Consider the following 25,317-nt stretch of genomic DNA (forward strand, 5'->3'; position numbering starts at 1 on the left):
ATATATATATATATATATATATATATATATATATAGAGAGAGAGAGAGAGAGAGAGAGAGAGAGAGAGAGAGAGAGAGACAAACAAGTGAACATAAAAAATACATTTAAAAGTTGCTTTGTCATACAAATATGTTCCAGTCTTGACCTATTGCCCAGTGGTGATGTCATCAGCGAGAAGCAACTCAGCTCAGTGCAGTGATGTCATTCCCAAAAAAGAAACTGCGGTGATGTCACTCACATATATGTTCATATTGGTGCCATGTGGCCTGTTCTTGGGTTCTAAATATGGAAGGTCATGAGGCCGTTGACATTATGGCTTCAGAAAAGGTGAGAGAGGCAGAGAACGATGATGACTGACGGCAGCCTCTTGGTTATGCGAGGATACAATTAGATCATCCATGTTAACAAGGCCCAAATGAACACAGAGCTACCAGAATACACTACCAGAATAAACCCAGCCATGAGCTTCAGTATCTGGCTAGTGATAAGTCTATAAGAGAAGTGTTGTGTCAGTGAGTCATTGGACACCGTTCAGCAGGGACTTTAACTGTGACTCTCATGAATGATGCAATTAGCCTATGGATACTAACAGGCCAATGCACAGCAACCGAGTGATGCAACAAAGCAGCAATACGTGCAGAACAGATCAAGCAGCAGTTTGTGTCTCCCTGGCCTTTCGTTATCTGCTTTCTAAACAGTCAATTTTAGATGCTGTTTTGTTGCAGTGATAAAGTTAATGGTGAATGTAAAACAAAGCACTTAGATATATGGAACTAAGGGGAGCCTTTGTGTACTTCATTAAAGCTGTTTTTCCTTGTTGAACCTGGTTTCCATCACATGATAAACAAGGTCATTGCTACTTTTTATCCAACAATTAGCCATTATTTCGCTTAATTGTGATTTTATTTTTTCTGAGTAAAAAGTTTATATCGTTAGACTTCTGTGTAACAAATTCTAGTCATTCATTCATTTTCTTTTTGACTTATTCCCGTTATTATTTAGGGGTTGCCACAGTGGAATGAACCGCCAACTTATCCAACATGTGTTTTATGAAGCAGATGCCTTTCCAGTCACAACCCAGCACTGGGAAACACCCATACACTCTTGCATTCACACCCACTCATACATTACGGCCAATTCAATTGAATCAATTCACCTATTGCGCATGTCTTTGAACTGTGGGGGAAACTGGAGCACCCGGAGGAAACCCACACCAACATAGGGAGAACATGCAAACTCTACAGAGAAACGGCAACTGAACCAACCAGCATTCGAACCAGTGACTTTCTTGCCGTCACTGTCATAAATCGTAAGTCATAAATCATGAATTAATTTCAATATTTAAAATTGAGAACTGTGAGATTACGACTCAGTATTGTGAAAAAAAGAGTAATAATTCTAAGTTTCCATCTTTCAATTCAGACCCCCTATCCAGCCGATCAGTTGTAACACGGGGAGTGACTTTCAACTAAGTTCAGATCCACATGCAGGTTTATTAAGGCAGTCAGGCAAGCAATGGTCAACACAGGTGCAAACAGATGTATAAAGACAATCCAGAATTGGGGTTGAAATAATAGACAAAAGGTCGGATGGCAGGTGGCAGACAGGGATAAAAAGACACTAGGCGAGTGTCGAAACAAGACAAGGAAACCGCGTTGTAATGTCACTTATGTAAACGACTCACGACTGGAGTGTATGTGCTGGTTAAATAGTGTGTGTAATCAGTCCTTGACAATCCTCTGGTGGTGCTTGTGTAATCAGTCAGAATGAGGAGTATCTGTGTGTGAGCGGAGTGCATGTATGAAGTTGTAGTTCAACAATGGCTGATTTGTAGCCAATAAGAGATTGTGTATGTATTCCAGCGATCTATGGAGTTATGATTGCTGGTGATCATGATAATGGTGAGTTTGAATCCTGAGGTTTTAAATAATACATTAAGTCATTTTTGCAGAAATTAAGGGCTTAAAATGTCTGCATTACATTCACATGATAATGGCATTAATTTTCACAAGGAATAGTTTCCTTGAGTTCCTTGAGTTCAGGGTTCACCATGCAAGAGAATGAGTTGTAATACTCCATTTATTTAGGAATGTGACTATAGCTTATAATTACAGATTTCCCTCTTTCCCTACCTCTGTGTGATGCACTGTGTATATAATACAATGATAATGTGTATTTTGCATCTGAATTCTGTGATGTAATGCACTTTTTAGTAGGAAGTAACATCTAGTGGTGGTGTGTGGAGCCCACTAGCGACTTCAATTGCCACCCAGAGTGACTCACATCTACAAAGTCACTGCTTGTGTAAATAAGGCATCCTAGTTGCATGACCAAAATAAGTGAGGAAGAGTTTCATCATCATACTGCCAAAAGGAGCAATTTGTATGCAACTATGTATCCCAATTTTAGCAAGATGTTAATTTATTTATATCAAATAATATTTCACAGAATTTTTCAGTGAATTCAATATGTATATATTTTTATGTCACAGGCGTAGATGGGGATCGCCTGTAAGTCGCTGACTCTCAGATGAAATTAATGGTCACTTGTCGCTTTGCTGCATTGTAAGATGTAAATTGAACGTCTTAAATTTACCCTGATAAAACAATGTTATATGTAGCTATTTAAAAATTGCAATAATATAAATTAAGAATTGCAATATTCAGAAATGTGAAATTGTTAGCCAAAAATAAATAAATCATTATAAATATATTTAATTGCAATAGTTATTTCCCAAAAAAATAAAAAGTCACAACAGTTGTGTAGTAGCTACTATAGATCTTGAACTTCCTCGTCTTATTTTGAAAATAAAGAGAAAATGCTCCACCAGCTTAGAACTGTTCACAAACACCAAAAATTGGGACAGCAACACAACCCCCTTTGCCAATCAGAGACCTTGAAGGAGCCCCATTAACCCAGAATCTGTGCGTGCAGAATTCCGCAGATTTTCCACAGATTTACGCAGCTTTTTAGCTCATCAATAATTCTGTTTATTTACTTGAGCAAATGTGTGTAAATCTGTTAAATTAGTTTTAAAATTAATTTCAGTAATATTATTGACAAATGTGAAAATGTTCTGATTTATGTACAATTCAGTTTGTACAGTAATATTTTCTGTCTTTTACTAGATATATTATGTGACAAACCTTGCTTTATTTAATCTAATTTGATTTGCATTTTAAACATTAAATAAAAGTTAAAAAGATATAATTTTTTTATTTCATATATTAAGGTTTTAGTTATGATACTCCCAAAATAATTCCGCAGAAATCCGCAGACTTTTACCAAAATTCTCCTCAGAAATAGCAAAAAACGTCCGCAGATTCCGTCTGGCCCTACCCATTACTCACATAAGCCAGTGGTATGAGTCAGAGGCGAGGGTTAAAAAAAAAACAGAAATGTGTAAAAGGGATAGTTCACCCAAAAATAAAAAAATTTACTCACTATTTACTTACAAATAGTAAGAAAAACAAATACTATGGAAGTCAAGGGTTACAGGTTTTCAGCATTTTACGAAATATCTTTTGTGTTCAAGAAAATGTTCAGCTTTGTGGTGAACTATCCCTTTAACCTGTGAAATCAATACATTTTTTTGTATGAATTTGTTATTTCTGTCAACTCAGCAATCAGGCGTACTTCTGTAAAGGAAACATCCAGTGTTCGTGCATGTGTTTATAATGTGCTTCTCTCTTAGTCAGTAATGGTTTAATATTGGAGTGGTAGCAGGAGGCGCTGGGATCCAGTCTCACTTTCTCAGTTTAACAAATGAGCTGTGAATTCTCCAACTCATCCACACTGAAAATAGAGTTGTTGTGACAGGCCACGATGAAAGAGAAGACAAAAAATAGAGACAGCGGCAAGCCATCTTTGTTTATTTACATGTGTGTGATGAGCGTGAGTGTTTTAAGCACGTTTTTTGTCTAATGTTGACATTAACAGCAATGCATTTTTCACATACTCTATGCAATATTTTAGATAACTGATTCATTTCACAATTTCTAAAGTCTACAAACACCTAAAATGCACTGTAAACATCAAACGAATCTCACAGTTGAATATATTCAATAAATAAATGTTGCATATCATATAATTCACCTACAATAAAGTAAGTGTTGGTGTGGATTGGCATATTTGTGGTTAAGTAACAAGTGTTGCCTTTGCCCCAGTATTTCTGACCTTGTCTTTTGTAAGATGAACAGCAGGGCAAACAGACAGCTGAACGAGTGATGCACAGACTAACAGAGGAATGCATGTCACATTCCACTTCCCTGTGTATTAGAGGAGGAGAAAAAAGGGAGTGAGAAAGAAAGAGAGCAGGGAGCTGTGCATAGAAACAGTCTAAAAGAAGCCACATTCCTGCCTTTGTTTTTCATGGTCGGATTTAAACTCTCACACACTTATATCATTGCATACTTGAAATTGTGTTATTGAAGAATGCCTTTTGACAACTTCAACGTTTAATCCTCTCTTAAGTTGAGTCTGCTGCACTCACAGCATAAGGATGCGTTAATGCGAATATATAATGCAAACACTTCTTAAAGGGACAGGTCAACCAAACATTTTAAGTTGATGTTAATGTACTCTAGAGGGCATCCAAGATGATTACTTTTCTTTAGTAGAACATTTCCTTCCCTATTTATCAGGGACGCCACAGTGGAATGAACTGCCAACTATTCTGGCATATGTTTTACGCAACGGATACCCTTTAAACCATAACATAACACAGGGAAATATACTCTTGCATTCACACACATACACTAAGGCAAATTCATTTATTCAATTCACCTGTACCGCTCTTCTTTGGATTGTGGGGGAAACCGGAGCAATCAGAGGAAACACACATGAACATGGGGAAAACATGCAAACTACACACAGAAATGCCAACTGGCCCAGCTGGGACTTGAACCAGAGACCTTCTTGCTGTGAGGTGACGGTGCTAACCACTGAGCCACCATGCCGCCAAGTAGATCATTAAATAAAATTGGTGATTCATAAACTGTAAAGGCTACCAGTACTTTTAGAGTTAAATAAACATATTCAGATAAAACAAAAGTAATACCTGACTTCGGACGATAATACTTTGAGGTTGTTATGAAGTAAAATAATCAGCTCTGCAATGACTCAAATAACTTATGAATAAAGTTATCTGGAATTACATAGAAAGCATACCTGCAGGACTTCTAGAGTTCATCAAGATTCTTTGGATTCATCTTCAATGCCTCCTTCTTCATCTTTTCCTTGACATGCTCAATGATGTTAATTTTGGTGACTGGGCTGGCCAATCCTTAAGCACCTTGACCTTGTTTGCTTTCAGGAACTTCAATGTGAACTGAAGTATGAGAGGGAGTGCTGTCCTTTTGAAGAAATTTGCCCTCTCCTGTGGTTTGTAATGTAATGGGCAGCACAAATATCTTGATACCAGGCTGTTGATGTTGCCATCCACTCTGCAGATCTCTCGCACACCCTCGTACTGAATGTAACCACAAACCATGATCTTCCTTCACCAAACTTGACTGATTTCTGTGACAATCTTGGGTCCATGCATGTTCCAATAGGTCTTCTGCAGTGTTTGTGATGATTGGGATGCAGTTCAACAGATGATTCATTGGAAAAGTCCACCTTCTGCCACTTTTCCAAAAGATCAACTAGAAGTCAAGTTATTAATTGTTGCTATTACAACTGAGATCAACAAGACCTTTGTCAGGTAGCGTATAGTTCAAGAAATGAGGGAGGAAAACTTTTTTTTTTTTTAGATTTTAATGTTTATTATTTAAATAACAATAGGTCATGGCCCGCAATAGGAAGCATTTCATGTACAGTGCGAACATTTACAAGGGGAAAACATATAGCAGGCGGCGGGACGTATAAAAAAAGAAATAAATTACACCAAGCAGCATCATCTATTAGGAAAAAGACAAGCATCGACATAAAATCATCTGATTATAGGTTCAAATATACATAAGTGCTTCAACATACAAAAATACATTGTATTTATAATCAGAGCTCAAAAGACACTTCATATTGGATTTGCATGTTTTCTTAGTGGGGAGGAAGTTGGATTTTGGAGAGCAGCCAGTGGCCTTTGTCCTAAACAAGAACGTCAAAAATTCCACTGAACAGACAGAGAGTGCAGATGATTTTGAAGGGTCAGTACAAAGGGTCGTATTTGTATAATATGAATAATAATATGATAAGCTCGCCATAAGAAACATTTGGACAAATATATTTCCATTGTCGATATACATGGGTAAATGATAATGGTGTTGCCAAGAAAGTCGGTCTTATTCTTAATCTATATTTATCTTCGATTGATTGCAATGACTAAAGCGACCTTCTAATTTCTAAAGCCCATTGTTATAAATCCTTTATTCTGAAAATAGAGTAGAGAACACTGAACAAACCCTCATTTCACCAGTTGTCAACCCCTGAGATGATCCAAAACAAAGGTTCACATAATGAGTCATGTAATCCTGTTCAACACTGAATATCACCATCACATTACATTCATTCATCATTCATTCATTTTCTTTTCAGCTTAGTCCCTTTACTAATCTGGGGTCGCCACAGCGGAATGAACCGCCAACTTATCCAGCATATGTTTTACAGTATGCAGCAGATGCCCTTCCAGCTGCAGCCCATCACTGGGAAAACACACACTCGTTCACATACATACACTACGGACAATTTAGCTTACCCAATTCACCTGTACCACATGTCTTTGCACTTGTGGAGGAAACTGGAGGAAAACCCAGAAAACGGGAAGAACATCGACTCCATACGGAAACACCAACTGACCCAAACGTGCTACCCACTGCGCCACGGTGCAGCCACTAACACATTTCATTTTTGAGCAATATAATGCTGCAGATTTGAAATTTGAAGTCTGAAAATGCATTCTGGATTCTGGGAATATGCATAAAATTGGTTTGGCAATGTCTCAATTTGGTGTCCATGTATTAACTGTAAGTATTAACTTTAAAGTAATATTCATGTCATAGGCTAATACACCATTAAGAAAAAATTAACATTTTTATGTAAATAAACTTAGATAGTAAACCTATTGCCTTTACTATACTATACTATACTATACTATACTATACTATACTATACTATACTATACTATACTAATGTCCAAAAACTATTTTAAACAACATGATGATGAGTTTCAGACTTTCTCCTCAGTAACTTCTTGATATGCAGAGCTTATAGTAAAAAATCAGATTTGGACTTTTCTTCCACTTTGTGGAAGTAACCACATATATTAATGCCATTATATAATAATGCCCTGCACACTTGCATTTTTTTCCATGGGACTTTAAATGCTTTTAAAAATGATAAATGTTAACGTGTGGTCATATCGGTGAATTTTCATTGTGATAAGTAACAGTGTCAAATGTGTTTCAAAGTGTAAAGGACAGCTCACAGGTTACCACTGGTTTTAACATGTTTTTGTCAATACGCCAACTAGTGGACAACACTAAATACAGGTGTTAATGTTTCCAGAGGAAGTCAAAAACGAATTCAACTGCATTACTTTCACAGAAGGCCACAAACTCTTCATCTGCTGATGTACTTTTTAAACATTACATAATGCATTATTAAAGTGCACTACCTAGACAAGATTTAAACTTTGATGTTTTAAGGTGAAAAAAAGATCTAAGAAACACAATGTTCTCTCACTAATTGTGATTTTAATGCAAATCCACAGCATTCTTTGTAGTTATGTAGCTTTCAGAGCAATAATGAAAGCTGCTGCTTTCTGGATCATTAATCTTGTTGTCTTGTTATGTAAACATATATTTTTAAATGCATCTCAAAGGGATTTTTCTCCCAAAATCAAACTTTCCCAACCATTTACTCACACTCAAGTTCTAAACTGGGTTTTTTAAATTTCTTCAGCTGAACACACACACAAAGATTTTTACCTTGCACAGAAAATCTTGCAGAGTAACAATAAAGTGGCCGATCATTTATTATATTTTCTTTATATTATTGTGAGAAATATTTTTTTGCACATTCTGTTTCAGTTGCACAATGTTGTGTCAATATAGTCTTATTTTGCTGCATTACATACAAAATAAACAATAAATGTGGCGTTACTGACATTCTGGGTTTTGCTATTAAAATTCACACGCCTATTGAGGCCTGTCTGATATCGCATTTAAATATTTTTCAGATTAAACGGGAAACAACAGAATGTTTACAACTGCCAGACTGTGAGCCAAAGCTGCTCTTAGAGAGATGCAGCTGGCACTCTTCACTCATTCCCATTCAGCTGTCTTTAAAGATGAGCTTTCTCAGTGAATTACTGCATTAGGAATATCTGGCATCAGATATTGTTATATCATTTCTATTAAGATAAAGATCTGGTCTGGATGAATGTAAGATTTGGCTTTAGCTCAGTGTGAGGCAAAAAAAAAGAGAGAAAACGCTTACCCAGAGTGCCTTTCAGTGCTGTTATTTTGGGACATCTACAGCGCTCTCATTCAATTCCAACTGAATGAGATCCATCAATACTTCAGACCAGAGCCAAAAACACCATTGGAGAAAAATGAGAGAGTGTGAGGGAAGATGGAAAGAGGCTGAGAAAGAGAGAGCACATGTGTGTGTGCGAAATAAAGGGTGCGCGAATGATGACATGTAAAAGAGTCACTGAATTTGTGAAGGACCATGTGGGTGGTGAGAGCAGGAGAGCAAAGTAACTAAAAAGAAATGAGAGAGTGCAAAGGTAAAACAGAACAGCCACAATACAGCGAGACATTTGGATTTGCCTCTATAGTGCAAACTCTTGGATTAAAACGGCTCTAATCTAAAATCTACCTAAAAAAAAGTCTCAGTTTCCCCTCTTCTCCTCTCACCTGGCCGGGAAGCATCTTTGCTATGAGTTTTAGCTTACCGTCTGTGCTAGATTGCTATCAGATAATCCCAACGGGCCGCTCTATGCTAAGGCATCGTCATAGAGAGAACATGCAGAGAAAGCTTTGGAGGAATATAATCGTCAAACTTGATCCAGAGCCAGTGGGCGGAGCCACGACTGTCAGACGGGAGCATGAAGGAGGGAGGAACGGAGAATTAAAGGCTGAGTGCACAGAAGGAACAGAGCAGTCCTGTCAGTCACCGGGCATTGTGTTGTTGTCTTTCAACGGAGGCACAATCATTCAGTTTTTCTGCATTTAGTTCATCTCTTGACATCAGTCTGCATGAGATTTCTGCTGTAAGCTGTAAGTGTGGTTTAGCCAAAGTCGATCCTTGGACGGTACTCGAGAACCATGGGATAAGCCTGGGGTAGAAACCAAAGTAGAGAATGACTTAAGCTTCAAATATGCATGCGTATCATTTTCATAGTTCTCTCTCCAAATTTCTTGTGGTGTGAAAAGCAAGGACGCAACCTCAGGGCATGGATTTGTCCTCTGATTTTGTGTCAACCTCTGGTCTATGTGTGTGTGTAACTGGAGAAATATGACTCATAGATCTGTCAGTAGCTGTGAGAGTGGGTTTTTTGCCCCCTACAAACACCACCAACTCAGCAACAGCTGTTCGCACTCACACTTCTCATGAACACACACACATACACGCCAATTCAGGGTCAAACTAACTTTTTAATAAATGATCTGTAAAATGTGGGAGTCTCCTGACCAGAGGTTTGTAACCTGTTTAATGCAAACACAAAATATGTGTGAACACCTTACTAAAATGTAATGGTCGATATACACTGTATAAAAGCGATTAGTTAATTGTATTAAACTTGTATAAATTTAAGTTAAGTCAACTTAGTTAGAATGGGTTTACTTATATTATTTTTAAGTAAAGTCCACTTGTTGCTTTTAAAGCAGTTGATTTACTTGCTTTAAGTAACTAATCACTTTTTAAAGTGTAAACACTGTAAAAAAATGCTGGGTTCAACACAATTCTTTAATGTTGTCCTATCATTAGTCAATTAAGTTAACTTGCACGTTTTTACAAATTTAGGTGGATTGACCATAAAACAAGTTGTCCTACAAAAAACTTAACAATTGTGTTGCTTCGGTTCATTTTAATTAGGTAGTTTGAACAAGCAACGAAAGTCTTTTTAAAAGGTAAGTTAAATCAAACAAACAAACATATTTAGTTTGGTATAATAAACACAATGCTTGCAAAAGTATCTAAAGAAAACTATTTAAGATCACATGGATTTAGAAAATAATTATATCTAAGGGTCACAGAAATATAAGCAGTTTTGTTTTTACTGTAAAAAAAACTACTGATGCTATTATTGTTTTATTAATTACAATGGACCCTTTTCACAAAACTGTTATATTGCGTTTAACGGTCATCATAATCTTATTAAAAGTTTTTGATATATAGATTTATTTTTAAATCGTATGAACATTTATATGCATTTATGAATGTATTATATCATCTTTGCGTCAAATTACAAAAAACGAACAACCGCTTACGCAAGGTGTTTCTAATACAGTGTCTATGGGGCTGAGAATAAATTTAATGTTATTCTCTCCTCTGGCTGCCGTCATCAGTCTCGCCCAATTTTTTTCCTTTTCTAAAAGTGTTGTTAACACCCTCGTAAATTTTGTCTTTTATTATTTCAGCAAATAGGATTGTAAAAAAAAGATTTGTTATACTTTCTGTTTAACTGCACTCTAAGTTTACCTGGAAGTAAACCTGGAGGTTAACTAGTATTTATAAAGCAAAATGAAAAAGTAGCAGTTGTTTTGTATTCTGTGTATTTAAATAAAAGAGATGTCTGAAGAGGACTTGCTTCAAGTGATAGTATCAGATTTTCTGAATGTGACTGTAATCTGCATTTTAATGCACATTTACTGACAACCCTAAATTATATCCCACATATAACCACCAATTTTGTGACACTTTTGCACATCTAAAGGATGCAAATACACAGTCACAGATATTGTTTTCAAATAAAATAAGCATTCTATTGATTTTATATTAAATAATCATATATTTTTATTCTGGGCTCTGAAGCAGACTGTCAAATTAAAGAGCCCATATTATGGGTTTTTGAAAATTCCCCTCCATGTAGTGTGTAACACAGCTCTAAGTGAAGTGAAGTATCCAGCTAAGGCTTAAATCTGTAAGAATACAGTGTTTAAAACGGTTGATTCATCTATAAAAGAGTCGACTCATAGTGCTTCGAACGAGTCGCCTTGATACCGACTCATTAGGTGTTTCGCCATGACGTACGAACGAAACCAAGTTATTCACGTGCACGCGCAAACCCGGGAGATTTCAAACCTGAGGCCCCGCCCTCTGACGCAGAAACCCAGACACACACGCACACCCACAAACACACGCACACCCACAAACACACGCACACAAACATGCCGGTCGATTAAAGTAACACTGCAGATGGACATTATATTGAGTCTCTACCCAAAGATGAAACATCAGCATTATAACCAAGCAGTTGGAAACTTCTGGAAGCTACATGCTATACTTACAATACTTCATCTGAGTTTGTTAAAGGAAGGATCAGTAAAGAGTAACTGATGGACGTCAGGATGGGTTTCTTCCATTTCTCAAGTGTAAGTACGTGCGGTTAAAGTTGTTGCCTCGTTTACTCTAGCTTGCAAATGTATTTAGTTGTGATTTGTTACTTGTAACCGCGTGTACTGTATCAGGTTAACTGGATATATTATCTTATCGCGTGCAAAGTCACGTTAAAAACGCGACGCGTGCTGTTTGTTTATGGAGCTCCGTGCTAGAGTTCTGCTCCCGCGATTTATTCAGAAATTTATTCCCGCGCCGCAGAAATCTGGCGCGGGGACAGCCGCGGGAATAAATTTCCGAATAAATCGCGGGAGCGGTCGGTAACGGGTTTAATTTGGGACGGGAGCGGGCTGTCTAGCAATATCACGGATATTGCTATGCGAATTAGAAAGAGAGAGTCTGCGTGGTGCTTGTGTGTGTGTTAGTGCGCACGCGCGCGTATGAGAGAGAGAGAGAGCGAGAGAGAGAGAGAGAGAGAGAGAGAGCGAACGAACAAACGAGCTTTGGACAGCTTGGCTGTCTGGACTGTATACTGGGTGATTTTTGGTTGTGTTCTCCGCTCTAGCGGGACCGGGCGCGGCGGGCAGAAAACGGAGCGGGTTCTCAGGCTAAAACCTGGCGGGTGCGGGCGGAAGCGGGAGCGTTGTCATCCGGAGGTGTGTGTGTGTTTTTGTGTGTGTGTGTGGTATGGCGAGTACACGACTGTCTCCTTCGTTCGGTTATCCGTGGCACTATCCACTCGCCATAGTGTGGCAGCTAAAATCCACGTCTACACTATCGAGCGTGTATGAACTGTGATTACTTTTTAAATTGCTGATTAGCTATTGGCCATTTCCCTCTCTGACTGAAGGCAGTCGACCAATCGCGACAGACTGTCATCGGTCCAATCAGCGCAGATTAGCTCCGCGCTAAGGAGGGGTTTGGGAACAAATGAATCACTGGACGATTCATACAGGAGTCGCTGGGATAATTAGCTAAAAATAAATGCAGATTATAAGACCATGAAAGTGTTTTTTGACCTTGCATGCATATTAGACTGTTGTTGGAGACCCTTACAACCAGGATATGACCCTATTTCATGTATAATATGGGCTCTTTAATCAAAAGAAAGTATGGTCACACTTTACAATAAGGTTCATTAGTTAATGTTAATTAATGCATTTACTAACATGAACAAACAATAAACAATACATTTACTGCTGTATTTGTTCATGTTAGTAAATGTTAGTTAATGAAAATACAGTAGTTCATTGTTAGTTCATGTTAACTCATGGTGCATTAACTAATGTTAACAAGCATGGACTTAAATGTTAATAATGCATTAGTAAATGATCAATTATGATTAATAAATGCTGTACATGTGTTGTTCATGATTAATTCATGTTAGTAAATGCATTAACTAATGAACCCTTATTGTAAAGTGTTACCGAAAGTATTAACAACATTTAAGAAGAAAAGCCACTTTTCTCCTGGGGATGCTAAGCTGGTCTTAATATCATTTTGAGGAAATTCACTTCCAACAACGTTGCCACAATTTAAGCCACACTCATATAACACCCACTTCGAATGTTATTACTCAATTGAATGGGAATTATCAGTTGTTATCAGCTGATAGATATGGGCCAGTAGGGGCCTTCTGTGCCTACTGGAAGGCTCAGAAGGCTGTTATCATCCATCCACATAGTTAATCAGCTATACTAATAGAGAAGACTCTAGATCTGTTTTTACCTTACTGTGATGTTTGGGTTTAGGGTTAGGGTTGGGGTAGACGTTCATAAAATACAATTAATGGGAAATTTAATAGATAATATAAATAATTCTTATTATATAATTAATATGAATAATTCTTGCCGGAGCCGTATGTGATCTATACCTGATTAACCATGTGGATGGTTAATAACAGCCTTCTGAGCTTACCAGTAGGTGCAAAAGTTCCTACTGGCCCATATTTGTCAGCTGATAACCACTGGTAACGCCCATTCAATCGAGTTATAACATTTGAATCGGATGCATATACTCACACTGTCCCCTTGAAGTCTCCAGCGAGTTCGGTAGATGAACTCCAGGGTGTGATCTTTACCCATAATCTCACCGTTACACAAAACATCAAGCTGTAAGAAACAAAGACAGAGATTTAACTTTAAATGTTTTAAAGAACAGGAGAGGCTCTGAAATTATTTTCATTGAGTATTATGTTTTACAACTTATTGTAAACCCGTCAAGGGCTCATTTATTAATATCTGTATCATATTGTGCAAGAAAACTATTAACTCAATACACACACACAAATGCAGTTTGCCCTTGTTGACAGCCTAGTGAGACTATAATAAAAACAGTATCTTACCTCATAAGAGCTTGGCAGCTTCAACTTTACACAGAGGAACTTCTTAATGGTTCCCACTGTAACACGGGTGGAGCAGCGGATGAATTTCTTCATTAAACCCTGTTGCAGACATACAAAAAGCGCAGATTACAAACATGCACACAAGCATACAGTCTAACATACACATTGAACTAAACGGTGCACCTTAACTATGCTTTCTCCTGACTGGCCATTGTTTCTTAGACAGTCCAGACAAATAGCAATCTGAGGATCACTCCTGTGGTAGTCGCCACCATTCCCATCATCATCTTCACCACTCAGTCGAGATTTCTTAGCTCTAGGACCATCTAGAAGAAAGACAAAGAAAATCTGACCTTTAGCCATCAGGTGTATTGATATAATCTGCCTACAGTGAAAATCTGAATTAGAGAACAACCTACAATCCCCTAGATCACTGCTTAATCCTACTGAAGTTAGTTTTTCTAGAGGTTTTCTAGATCATGACTGCTTTACCTGTTTTGATGTGCCACTTCCAAAAAAAGATAAAAGTTAAGCATAAAAAACTGGTGTTAATTTTTCACCTGGTGGTGATTTTCCTTAAATATCTGACAAAACTATTTATCTGCCAGCCAAACATTCTAGTTTTCACTGATTTGAATCACAGGTGATTGAAACCCTCGGACAGCAGGTTATCTAGATGAAGGCAAAAGGAGACCCAGAAAAGTTGGTCGTCCACAAAAGACAAATGAAGGAGAGGAGAGAATAATGTGGAGGATCTCAATGGCTGTAGCTAGTTCAACGCTACAGATGGAGTTGATAATCACCAGTTCAATAGCAGGCTAGACTAAACTCTGCTGAGGAGCATATTGTGTCAACAGAGAAATGCAGCTTTTAGTGCTAGTTCTACAAGGAAGACCTAATGTCATGTCACTCATCACAATTAGTTCTTCTAACCAATAGCCAGAAGACAAGGAATACCTATGTCATGTCACTCATAACAATAAGTTTCAACCAATAGCCACAAGACACAGGGAATATATAAGCTGTCCATTCATTTCATTTATTTGGTTGCAGATACTGACACAGACATTCATCCAACATTCTCCCCGCCACCACCAGGTTGGCCCTATCTGCCCCTGCCTCTGTCCTCGGCAGTCATAGCTGGATCTAAAAGCCTCCAATTCAAGCTACAGACAGATTTGCTAAATGATACTTTTGTTAAATAATACTCATCAAATAAATTCAATGTCGTATTTTCTCACTGGTCTGAACTGGTCCCAAGTTCACTTTAATGAGGAAAGCAGGTGTAATTGGGGGGTGGGGGGGGTATGGTGGAAAGCATTATGCTTGTTGTCAAACTTTGGAAAAACTGAATCCAACGTGTGTAAAGAAGTCAGTGGAAAGAAGAGAAGGATGTGTCACAGCTAAACAAGTAAAGCAGTTCCTTGAAGCTAAAAACATGAAAATAATTAAATGTTTAGCCCAGAGTCATAATCTAAACCCTGATAGAAAACAAATGAAAAAGTTTTTACAAAAAAAAAAACAGTACAGTACTCAACTGTGGAAGATAAATTATAAAAAAAAGAGCTGATCAAGATCACATGGGAGAACAGTGTGAGAGTAGTGATGTGCTGTAAGAGACTAGTGATGTCCTATTAGAGACTAGGGATGTCTATGAGACACTAGTGATGTCTGTGATAGTCTAGAGATGTGGGTTAGAGACTAGCGATGTCTGTAAGAGACTAGTGAAGTCAGAGGGAGGTTAGTGATTTCCTATAAAAGACAACACTGTAAAAAATAAACGTTATTTTACAGGTAATTGTCTGTGTTTATTACAGAATTTTCCAGTTTTTTTATTATACAGTGAAATACCTGTTGTTTTACAAATATCTTCTGTAATAAAAAAATAATAACATCAAATGTACAGTTATTGCTTGTATTTTGTTGTTAAATTATTTTTTGTTTAGTTTAGTTATTTACAGTTTAGTTTTTTGTAATGCATAATGTATAAATGGCTCTAATTAGCTGTCATTCCCACGCTATAAACTGTTTATGGAAAAATGGGTTATTGTTAAAAAATTAATCAGTGGCCAACAATGTTGCTACAGTACATTAACTGTTACGATCACAAGTGATCTAGCAGCTGCGGAGAATTGGAGAACTACACACATGCTTTGTTAACAAACTACAACTCCCAGCATGCAATTCACACACACCTGTACCTAATTCTCACTGATTACACACAGTCAGATAATCATTATGGACTAATTTCAAGGACTATAAACTCAGCACGTATACAGACATGTTGTTTGGTTTGTCTTGTTAAACCGTTTAGTGATCATTACGATGCATTTTTCCTTGCTTTGCCGTTTTTGACCCTTTGCTTTGTTACTTTGTTTGCCGCCTTTACGCTTGGGATTATCTGTAAGCATTTGTTTGTTCCTGTTTCACTTTGTTTTTCAGCCATCCTTACATGATACAAACCGTGTTTTTGTTGTTAAATGATGACCAAATGCATTATTTGAAAAAAAAATATATATATATATATATATATATATGTTAGCGCTGTCAAAATTAACGCGTTAACGCATGCAATTCATTTTAAATAATTAATGCGTTAAAAAAAATCCTAGAAAGAAAATCCTCCACATTTCGTGACTCTGTGTTCCTTTAAGGTAAGGTTCCTTTTAAGGCTACATGGTAGACTTTTAATAAGAGTATAATCTTAATCATATTAAAATCGGAGTATTGGTGTCTATGTGAATGTACTCAGAACGTCTCTGGTGAAGTCGCGAGCTGTCAAAGACAGGGCATTACTCTGCCTTTCAGCATGAGCCCTCCAAGTTTAGCTTGTTTCCTCATTAAACGCAATGAAAGGGTATGCTTCGCGTTGTTGTGTCAGAATCCTCCTGAAATACAGTAATACTTTAGGACGCTTAGTTTAAGCAAATTTGATGAACGTGATCATGCGTGTTGAATCTGAGGGGAGTCGCTCCAGTATGGAAGGCCTTTGGGGCCAAAACGTCTGCAGCGCGATGTGTGTGTGTTTGTGTGTGTCTGTGTCAGGAGTGGAGTGAGCGACGTATCTGAGTAAGGGCGAGAGGGGTGTGCAATGTATTTAACGACCGGTTTGCGAGAAATTATCATTCATTTGCGGGCATTTAGGAGTCTCTGTGCACTTGCGGGATACTCCTAGTCTTAGCAACTGGATAAATGTAAAGGAGGATTAAGCAAACTTGTTTCTACTCTATAACTAATGTTCTCAACTCACAGCAATAAAACTTTACAATGAGTGCAACTGTTTGTATTCTATAGTTTATTATTATATTTTTCATTTTCCATATCTGCAATTCCTGTATTTTGGCATTTTTTTTTGCAGTCCACTTAGAATCCAACATGGAAATCAATGTTTTCTTTATTGGCATTGATTGTTTTGAAGTTTAAATGTCATTAACATGCCTGTGTTTTAATTTCTGTAATATGGCTGTCAAGCCAGGATCTTGATGGTTTATTGTGGGTGTGTTGTTTACATGAAGAAATCTGTGTTACAAGTTAAACAAAAATTCTATTAAACAATTATATTTTGAATTTTAATTCTAATAAACAATTATATTATGAATTTAAATAGTTTTTGTCTTGCGTTTACATTTATTTGACATTTAAATAGCCAAAATTACAAGTTTCAGTATTTTAAATGCGATTAATCGCAATAATTTTTTTTTAAAAAGGTGCGATTAATTAGTTAATTTTTTTTAATCGATTGACAGTACATATATATATATATATATATATATATATATATATATATATATATATATATATATATATATATATATATATATATATATATATATATATATATATATAAAGTATTTTTTCAAGCAAATTGTTTTGGAGTTGATGGGCCTTATTTTTGGCTGCAGAAAGTTTATAGTAGAAAGTTGTAATGCTACAATTATTACTGTTCTCCAATTTTAATCACTGGGTTATCAACCCAAATAAATGGTTAAAGCCCCTTGGTTAATTTGTAAAACACTGTTATAACTAACATTGATTTGCCAAAACTAAAACTCCTTCCAATTTTGAACATAAATGGAGATTACAGTATTTCTGAAAAAAAAAACAAGTGTACATGAATTCCTCTCCAATATTGATCTCCAATGTACACTGTGTACATGGTTCTAAGGTTGAAAATAATGAATTACCTTCTCCATTTGATTTGATCTTGTGTTTTCTCCAAAATTCACTTTCCTGATGTTCCTCCTCTAGTAAATAAACACAGGCATGCAAAGAAAGTACATTTAAGAAGCTGTTTAAAGGTATACAAACCAAAACACAAGCACATGACCTGCACAGAGAATTTCTGACGCGCCTTATGGATGGAGTATGCATGCACTCACTTTCTCTTAGTCCAGGCACCAGTTTAAAGATGATCTCCTCTAGGGTCTTATCTAGCCTGCAAAAGCAGAGGCCAAGATTATACATATAACACAAAGAACTCGTGCTTGTACTAAATTTGTGTATGTAAGAAATAAGTGTTTGGGTACCTCAGCATCTCTAAAGGATTTGTTTCGTGGACTTGTATCCCACATTCAGGACACTCATTACTCTCCTCAAAATGCTGAACGATACAGCTCTTACAAACTGCAGGAAAGTGGAATAAGAACAAGAGGAAGAACAGAAGAGGAACAAGAGAAAGTGATGGTCAAATCAAATTATTCAAGCTATCAAACTGCTAACTAAAGATAAGATAATAAAAACAATGTGCATACATTCAGCCCATTATATAACCAACAACATGATGGCTCAAATAGTTTGGTGATAGAACACCAGGGTCAGAAAATGTATTAATCAAACACACAAAGTTTCCCAGGAAACTGATAAAATGTTGCAATGCAGGCAACTTTGGATAAATTGCCTGCCAATGCTCAAATACAAATGTTATAAGCATAACAGATCAACTTGTATTAGATGTCATCAATACACAATTTGTAATAAAAAAAATCCACAAAACTAAAAAAAATATATGAAATTTATTATACATAAATACATTTTGTGCACATTTCTATATTGTGTACATTGATACAAAAATATTTAAAAGTAGTTTTTCAAATGTTACTTTATTTGTCAAGTATTGTATTCATTTTTACATTTATTTTAGTTTTTATTTTAGTTTTAGTCAGTTAAAGTGCTTGTAATTTTAGTTTTGTCTCTTTTAATTTTTATTTGAGTTTTAGAAGGTTTTCAACTTAATTTATATAAAATTTAGAACTAGTTAACAACACAACCTTTCTCATTTAATTTTTTTTATTTAATCGTTAAGAGATAGTTTCCACAATAATTTTTATTTACTCACTATTTGCTCTCTCACAAGTGGTTTCAAACCCATTTGAGTTTCTCTTATTTATTATTTTAAACACAAAACAATATATTTTGAGAAAAGCTGAAAATTAGTAACCATTGACTTCTATAATAGGAAAACAAATACTATTGAAGTCAATGGTAACATGGTTTTAGCTTTCTTTAATATCTCTTCCTTTGTCAAGAGGTCAAATCTTGGTGCGATTATGGAGTCAGATCTGAGTTTCAGTAGTTATGTCAGTAAGTAAATCAGCATCCTATATTATCTCAAAAACAGTGCAAGTATTAGATGCTTTGTTTCCAGTGAGGACTATGTTCATGCTTTTATCAGCAGCAGGGTGGATTATTGTAATGGACTCCTCACTGGCCTTCCCAAAAAGACTGAACACTGAGGCCAAGATTCTGACCAGAATCAAAAAATCAAAGCACATCATACCTGTGCTCAGGTCCTCTACACTGGCTCCCAGTTACATTCAGAATAGATTTTAAAGTATTACTACTTGTCTAAAAATCACTTAATGGCCTAGCACCTCAATACATTACAGATATGCTCACTGAATACAAATCTAACAGATCACTCAGACCTTTAGGATCATATAAACTAGAAACTTCAAGAGTTCTGTCAAAGCGGGGTGAATCAGCTATCAGCTACTGCGCTCCCGCTGCTGGAATCAGCTTCCAGAAATGATCAGATGTGCTCCAACGTTAGACACATTCATATCAAGACTAAAAACACATCTGTTTAGCTGTGCCTTTACTGAATGAGCACTGTGCTACGTCAGACAGATCAAACTAATATGTCTTTCTAATCTTTTCATTCTTTTATAACCTGTTTTTGACATAGTTTAATCTGTTTTTATCTTTTTAAATCATTTTTATTATTTGTTTTTATTTTTCTTCTACTTGTCTCTTTTGTTCCTGTTTATGTAAAGCACTTTTGAATTACCATTGTGTATGAAATGTGCTATATAAATAATTTTGCCTTGCCTTGTGTTCAACAGAAGAAAGAAACAGATTCGGAACAAGTAATGGGTGAGTAAATAATGAGAGAATCTTCAGTTTTGGGTGAATGATTCCTTTAAAGTTTATTTAAATCAACCAACAAATTATATATATATATATATATATATATATATATATATATATATATATATATATATATATATATATATATAATTTTTTTTTTTTTTTGTAATATCAATAACAATGCTGGTTGTATTGAGTTACTCCCTAACACTACCAATTTTGAAAAGGTTGCTGTGAACTTTTAATCACCCTCCAGCCTTAGATAGACACCCAAATAGCAATTTTAAGTCAATCTTTTGACCTGTTACATTCTGCTAAATATCTGGTAAACATTACAAGACATTATAAGAGGGCCTGACCAAGAATTTGGATGTCAGTCATGTTAAATGTTACACAAATATGTTTTAACGACAGAACTAAAGACATGATGATGCTCAGACATGTATGAGCAGGTCTAAAAGACATCTACCAATAGACATCTACCAAAAGACATCTACCATCTGTCCAATACATGATAATTGCAGCCTGAAAATGTTGTAGATGTTTTATCTAATTTTTTTAAAGAAATAAGCTCAGCAAATGAAACAAATGCTTCATTCTGATGATAAGCATCTCAACACCAAAGAAAGAAACAACACTTTGGGGAAATAAAGTACCAAAATATTCTGAGAAAAGAGAGCTGGTGAGACGAGTATGACTCACAGGTGTGCAGGCATTCTGTGACAGCTGTGGGCTTGATCAAGTACCCACGGCAAATGGAGCAAGTGATGTATCTGTTGAAATCTCGGACCAGATGCTTTCGGTGGGTCGCCATCTCGACTCAAGGGTCCACAGAGGTCAGGAGATCACAAGCTGGACTCACTGCGCTGCCTGTGCCCCAGCGATTTCATTATCGCCTCCTTTTTGAGGCAGTTATAACTTCGATTTGAAGACATTATTGTTGAGAGAGTGACTCTGGTTGAAAACAAAACAAGCATACAAGGGTTTATTGTAATAACACATATTTCCAACTTTTAGTATGACTGTTCAGTTTTGTGCTGTGCTTCCACTATTACACCACACACTGTGTTTTGAAACCAGTCCAACTCAAACCAGACTTGGGAGCTGAGCTTTGTTAAGCAACTGTATCAGAGTTCAGGACTTCTTTCAGGCTCAAAACTTGTAGGAAAGTCCCTGTCAAGACAGACAGGGAAAAAGTGAAGGGTGTGTCATTTCATGAGCTCTTTTAAGTTTTTGTTGGCTTGATGATGTGAAGGTTGTGTGGCCACGGTAAAACCACCAGATACAGCCATCATATTGAGGCTCTTTTTTGAGACTATACAGAACATGAGCCTAATTTCAGTACGGTTGAGTATTAAAAAGAAGAATATTAAGCTATTTTTCTGTGGGTCAATATTTTGTTTGTTTGCATTATATTAATCACATTTAAAATATTTAAATGCTGCATCAAATGAAGCTCAAGTTTAATGCAATTTAATGGTATCTGTTTATTTTGATAAATAAGCTGAATTAGTCCTCTAACACTTTGAATGGGCTACATGGACACAGACTTTTCATTTTCAGCCAGGCAGCTCGAGGGCTTCGGGTGACCTGTCTTTGCATTACAAAATTGGCACATTTAAGATCTGATTTCTTTTAAAATCTGCGATCTTCAGTGCCTGTTAGATATATGATATGAAGTGGGTCTCAGACTGGACAAGAAGCACTGCATTATATCCCATTTCCTCCTGCCATGTCTTTAAAATATGACTATTATTTTAACCCAGTATTTTCACTGGAATTTCTGCGCTAGCCTGTTGCTTCTAACGGTGCAAGTGGTTACAATGGCTTTCCATCTCATTTTATGTTTGAACAACTAAATGAATGCTGAAGTCAATTTAACTGAATGTATTGTAATTAAATCAAAACATTGATGCTGCAAAACCTTGTGAAATTTAAAAATAGTCACATTAAGTTTTTATACCGGAAGTTTAAAACTCTGTGCATAGAACCATTGAATGAAAGCAATTTTTTTGACTGAGAAAAAACTAATTACACTTATAAATGTAATATATGCACATCTTTTGAACACATTTAGTAATCTCTTTTCTCCTTTAAGTGAAAAAAACAGCCTGCAACAAATAATTTTTTTTGTACCTGACACATGGTCAGCATCATGTATAATTATCTCAGGATGTATGTCACTGAATACACTTTTTATTATTTTTAACCTGTTTTAACACATTTTAATCTATTTTCATTATTTCTTTTTATTTTCTTACACTTCTTACATGTCTCTTTTATTCCTGTTTATTTTAAAGCACTTTGAGTAGCCATTGTGTATGGAATGTGCTGTATAAAAAAACTTGCCTTGCCTTTGTGACAACAAACCCCAATAATGTAGTATTATATGGAATCTGTACAGTAGTGAAGCTGCCTGTAGTACTCAGCTGTGAAAGTCCAGCATTTCTGCAATGCCACATATGCCTTAAAAACTAATGATTTTTATTACCAATGGCTTTCCAAACGCACTTTCAACAACGACATGAGAACATCATCTACGTAGGAACTTGGTTCTCTGAGGGTCAGACTTTTCACACATTTAAACATTCGCATGCACTGTTGAATTGTGTTTTCAGAGGAACAACATCATCGGTCAATCATTTTTGCGATGACGTACCACTCGCTCTCTGGCTTTTATGTAATACATACTTGTATAAGAGCAAAACAGCAACTCACGGGCTGATACGTGATTAATAACTAACATAAACAGACTGCGACCCTCATTTTGTAAACGCGCTATAAAGCAATGACCTGTTCCTGTTTAGCTTTTAGTGTGCACCCGAGACGCGCAGTTGTGTCACAGTCCCGTTATCTCATCAGAGCGAGCCGCGCGCACGGGCGTCAAGGACTGCGTGACGTCATCCCCATGGAAATTATAACACATGGCAAGTTGAGCTCGTCTCGCGACGCCGTTTTTACATTCCGTAATTACGCATCTCTCCGCTCCAGCATATCAGCCTGACGGAGTCGCAGCCTCTGTCGTACCACATGACACGGTTTCTCCCCTCCCCAAACTTTACACACATTCGGTGCCCCCAAACCGATAAACGCAGCGCAGATTCCCTCGCTCCGTGGCCATTGAATATAGACTCACCGTTACGAATCCCCTCGCCTCACTGCGCCGGTTCGGTAATGGAGACCGTGGAAGGGGGTAGTGAGAACCGGAGAGAGTCACATCGCTGCAGCCCGGCGGTGGATGGAGCGCGTGCAGGCAGTGCGTGGCTGGTAAACTCGCGGCCGACACGGAACTGGCAGCAGCAGCAGCACGCGCACACAGGAGCGCTCGCTCGCTCGCTCGCGCAGAGGAGGGGCGGGGGACTCACGCGCTTGTTTACGCGGAGCCGTGGATCGAGACACTTTACAACATTGTTATTATTATTAAAAGAAACTCTAAAAGTCTGTGGGACAGAACGAGATGGGAATGAAACAGTATTGAGTTTCATATATTGTAAAGGCTGACAGGCTACTTTTAACATAAACCCCCTATTAAATTCAGGTGAAATTCAGGTGAGGCTGATAGGGAATATGAATAGTTGAGATCAGGATCACATTTATTACTTGTTTGTTTATTTGCTGTTATTTATTTACTTATTTAATTTTATTTAGTTTTTTATTATTGTTGCCTACAAAACCTGATCGTTTTTTTGGCAAGGAAAACACATTAGACTCTAACAACATACTAATAGCAAGACACCATAATAAAGCTCACAATTTGTTATTATTGTAAACCACAAAACAGTTTTGAATAAATTAGTACACCCCTCACAAATTTATTTAACTTATTAGATCAGTCAGTAACAAAAACCTTATTTTATATTCAATACAATACATTCAAATAAATATGTTGGGAAAAAAATAGTAAACACATTTAATAAATAGGAAAAATCAAGAGAAACATGAATAAATACTACAAATTTTGCTGTTTGTAATTTTCTTTTTGCAATAACTCGTTTAAATTATCTTTCTAGTTCTTTATTGGTTTATTTTAGTGAATATAGCCATTTGATCAAACAATTAATAATTATATTTCAATAATTTTATTTATATATATATATATATATATATATATATATATATATATATATATATATATATATATATATATATATATATATATATATATATATATATATTTTTTTTTTTTTTTTTTTTTTTTTTTTTTTTGAATGGACCTTTAGCATTGTTATTATTATTAAGAGAAAATCTAAAAGTCTGTGGGGCAGAAATGGATGGGATTGAGAAAGCATTACATTCAGTTTTAAGTAATGTAAAGGCTGACACGCTACTATTAACCCCCTAGGTGAGGCTGAAAGGGAATAGGCATAGTTTGGATTAGGGTCAGGGTCACATTTATTATTACTTTATTTTGTTTTATTCATGTCTTCCATTTGATTTTATTTTTGTTGTTGTTGCCTACAAAACCTGATTATTTTATGGCAAGGAAAAAAAGCACAAGGCTGTAACAACAAATACTGATAGAAAGACACTATAATAAAGCTCACAAAGCTGTTTTGAAGAACAAAAATCTTCAGTGGCAAACAATGTATACAGCGCTCAGCAAAAATGAGTTCACCCCTCGAAAATTGTATTTAACATTAATTTTTTAAAGAATGCTTTACAATAGTATATTTGTGCATATAAGTTAGATCAGACCAAAAGAGATAAGTACAAAACCTAAACTAAAATTAATCTAACAAAATCCTTTTTAAAAACTTCAAAAATTTATAGATTCAAATGATTATGTTGGGGAAAATAGTAAATACAATTTTAATAAATAGGAAAAATCAAGAGGAACATAAAAAATAATCATTTTGTTAGGTGATCAAACTGATTTATTTATGTTTTATGTCATGGACTTAATCAATTTTTACAGACTGATGTTGAGACAGCCTCCCTGCAGTGTGACCACTATCATCTCAGTTTCTGCTGATGCACTCTAATCCAGTTTAAGATGCTGGAAACCTTTACTAGCCATTTTTATATTATAGAATATCGTACCTTATACTTGTACCAAAGAGCTCTTGAACTCTTCCCTCCTAAGTGTGTGGGTGAATCTTTG

General features: G+C 36.2%; 1 protein-coding gene across 1 annotated transcript; it reads right to left on the reverse strand.

The window, feature by feature from the left end:
* Nucleotides 1-9,051: 9,051 nt before the first annotated feature.
* Nucleotides 9,052-23,417, reverse strand: pcgf5a (polycomb group ring finger 5a). Its single transcript, NM_001128712.1, is given in 9 exon segments — nt 9,052-9,281; nt 13,528-13,617; nt 13,851-13,949; nt 14,034-14,176; nt 18,035-18,094; nt 18,230-18,285; nt 18,377-18,473; nt 20,919-21,170; nt 23,353-23,417. Coding segments are annotated over 8 exon segments (705 nt in total). The 5' UTR covers nt 21,031-21,170; nt 23,353-23,417; the 3' UTR covers nt 9,052-9,233.
* Between the last annotated feature and the right edge of the window lie 1,900 nt (nt 23,418-25,317).

Source organism: Danio rerio, chromosome 17, assembly GCF_052040795.2.
Source record: "Danio rerio strain M-AB ecotype USA chromosome 17, GRCz13ab, whole genome shotgun sequence".
Lineage (NCBI taxonomy): Eukaryota > Metazoa > Chordata > Actinopteri > Cypriniformes > Danionidae > Danio > Danio rerio.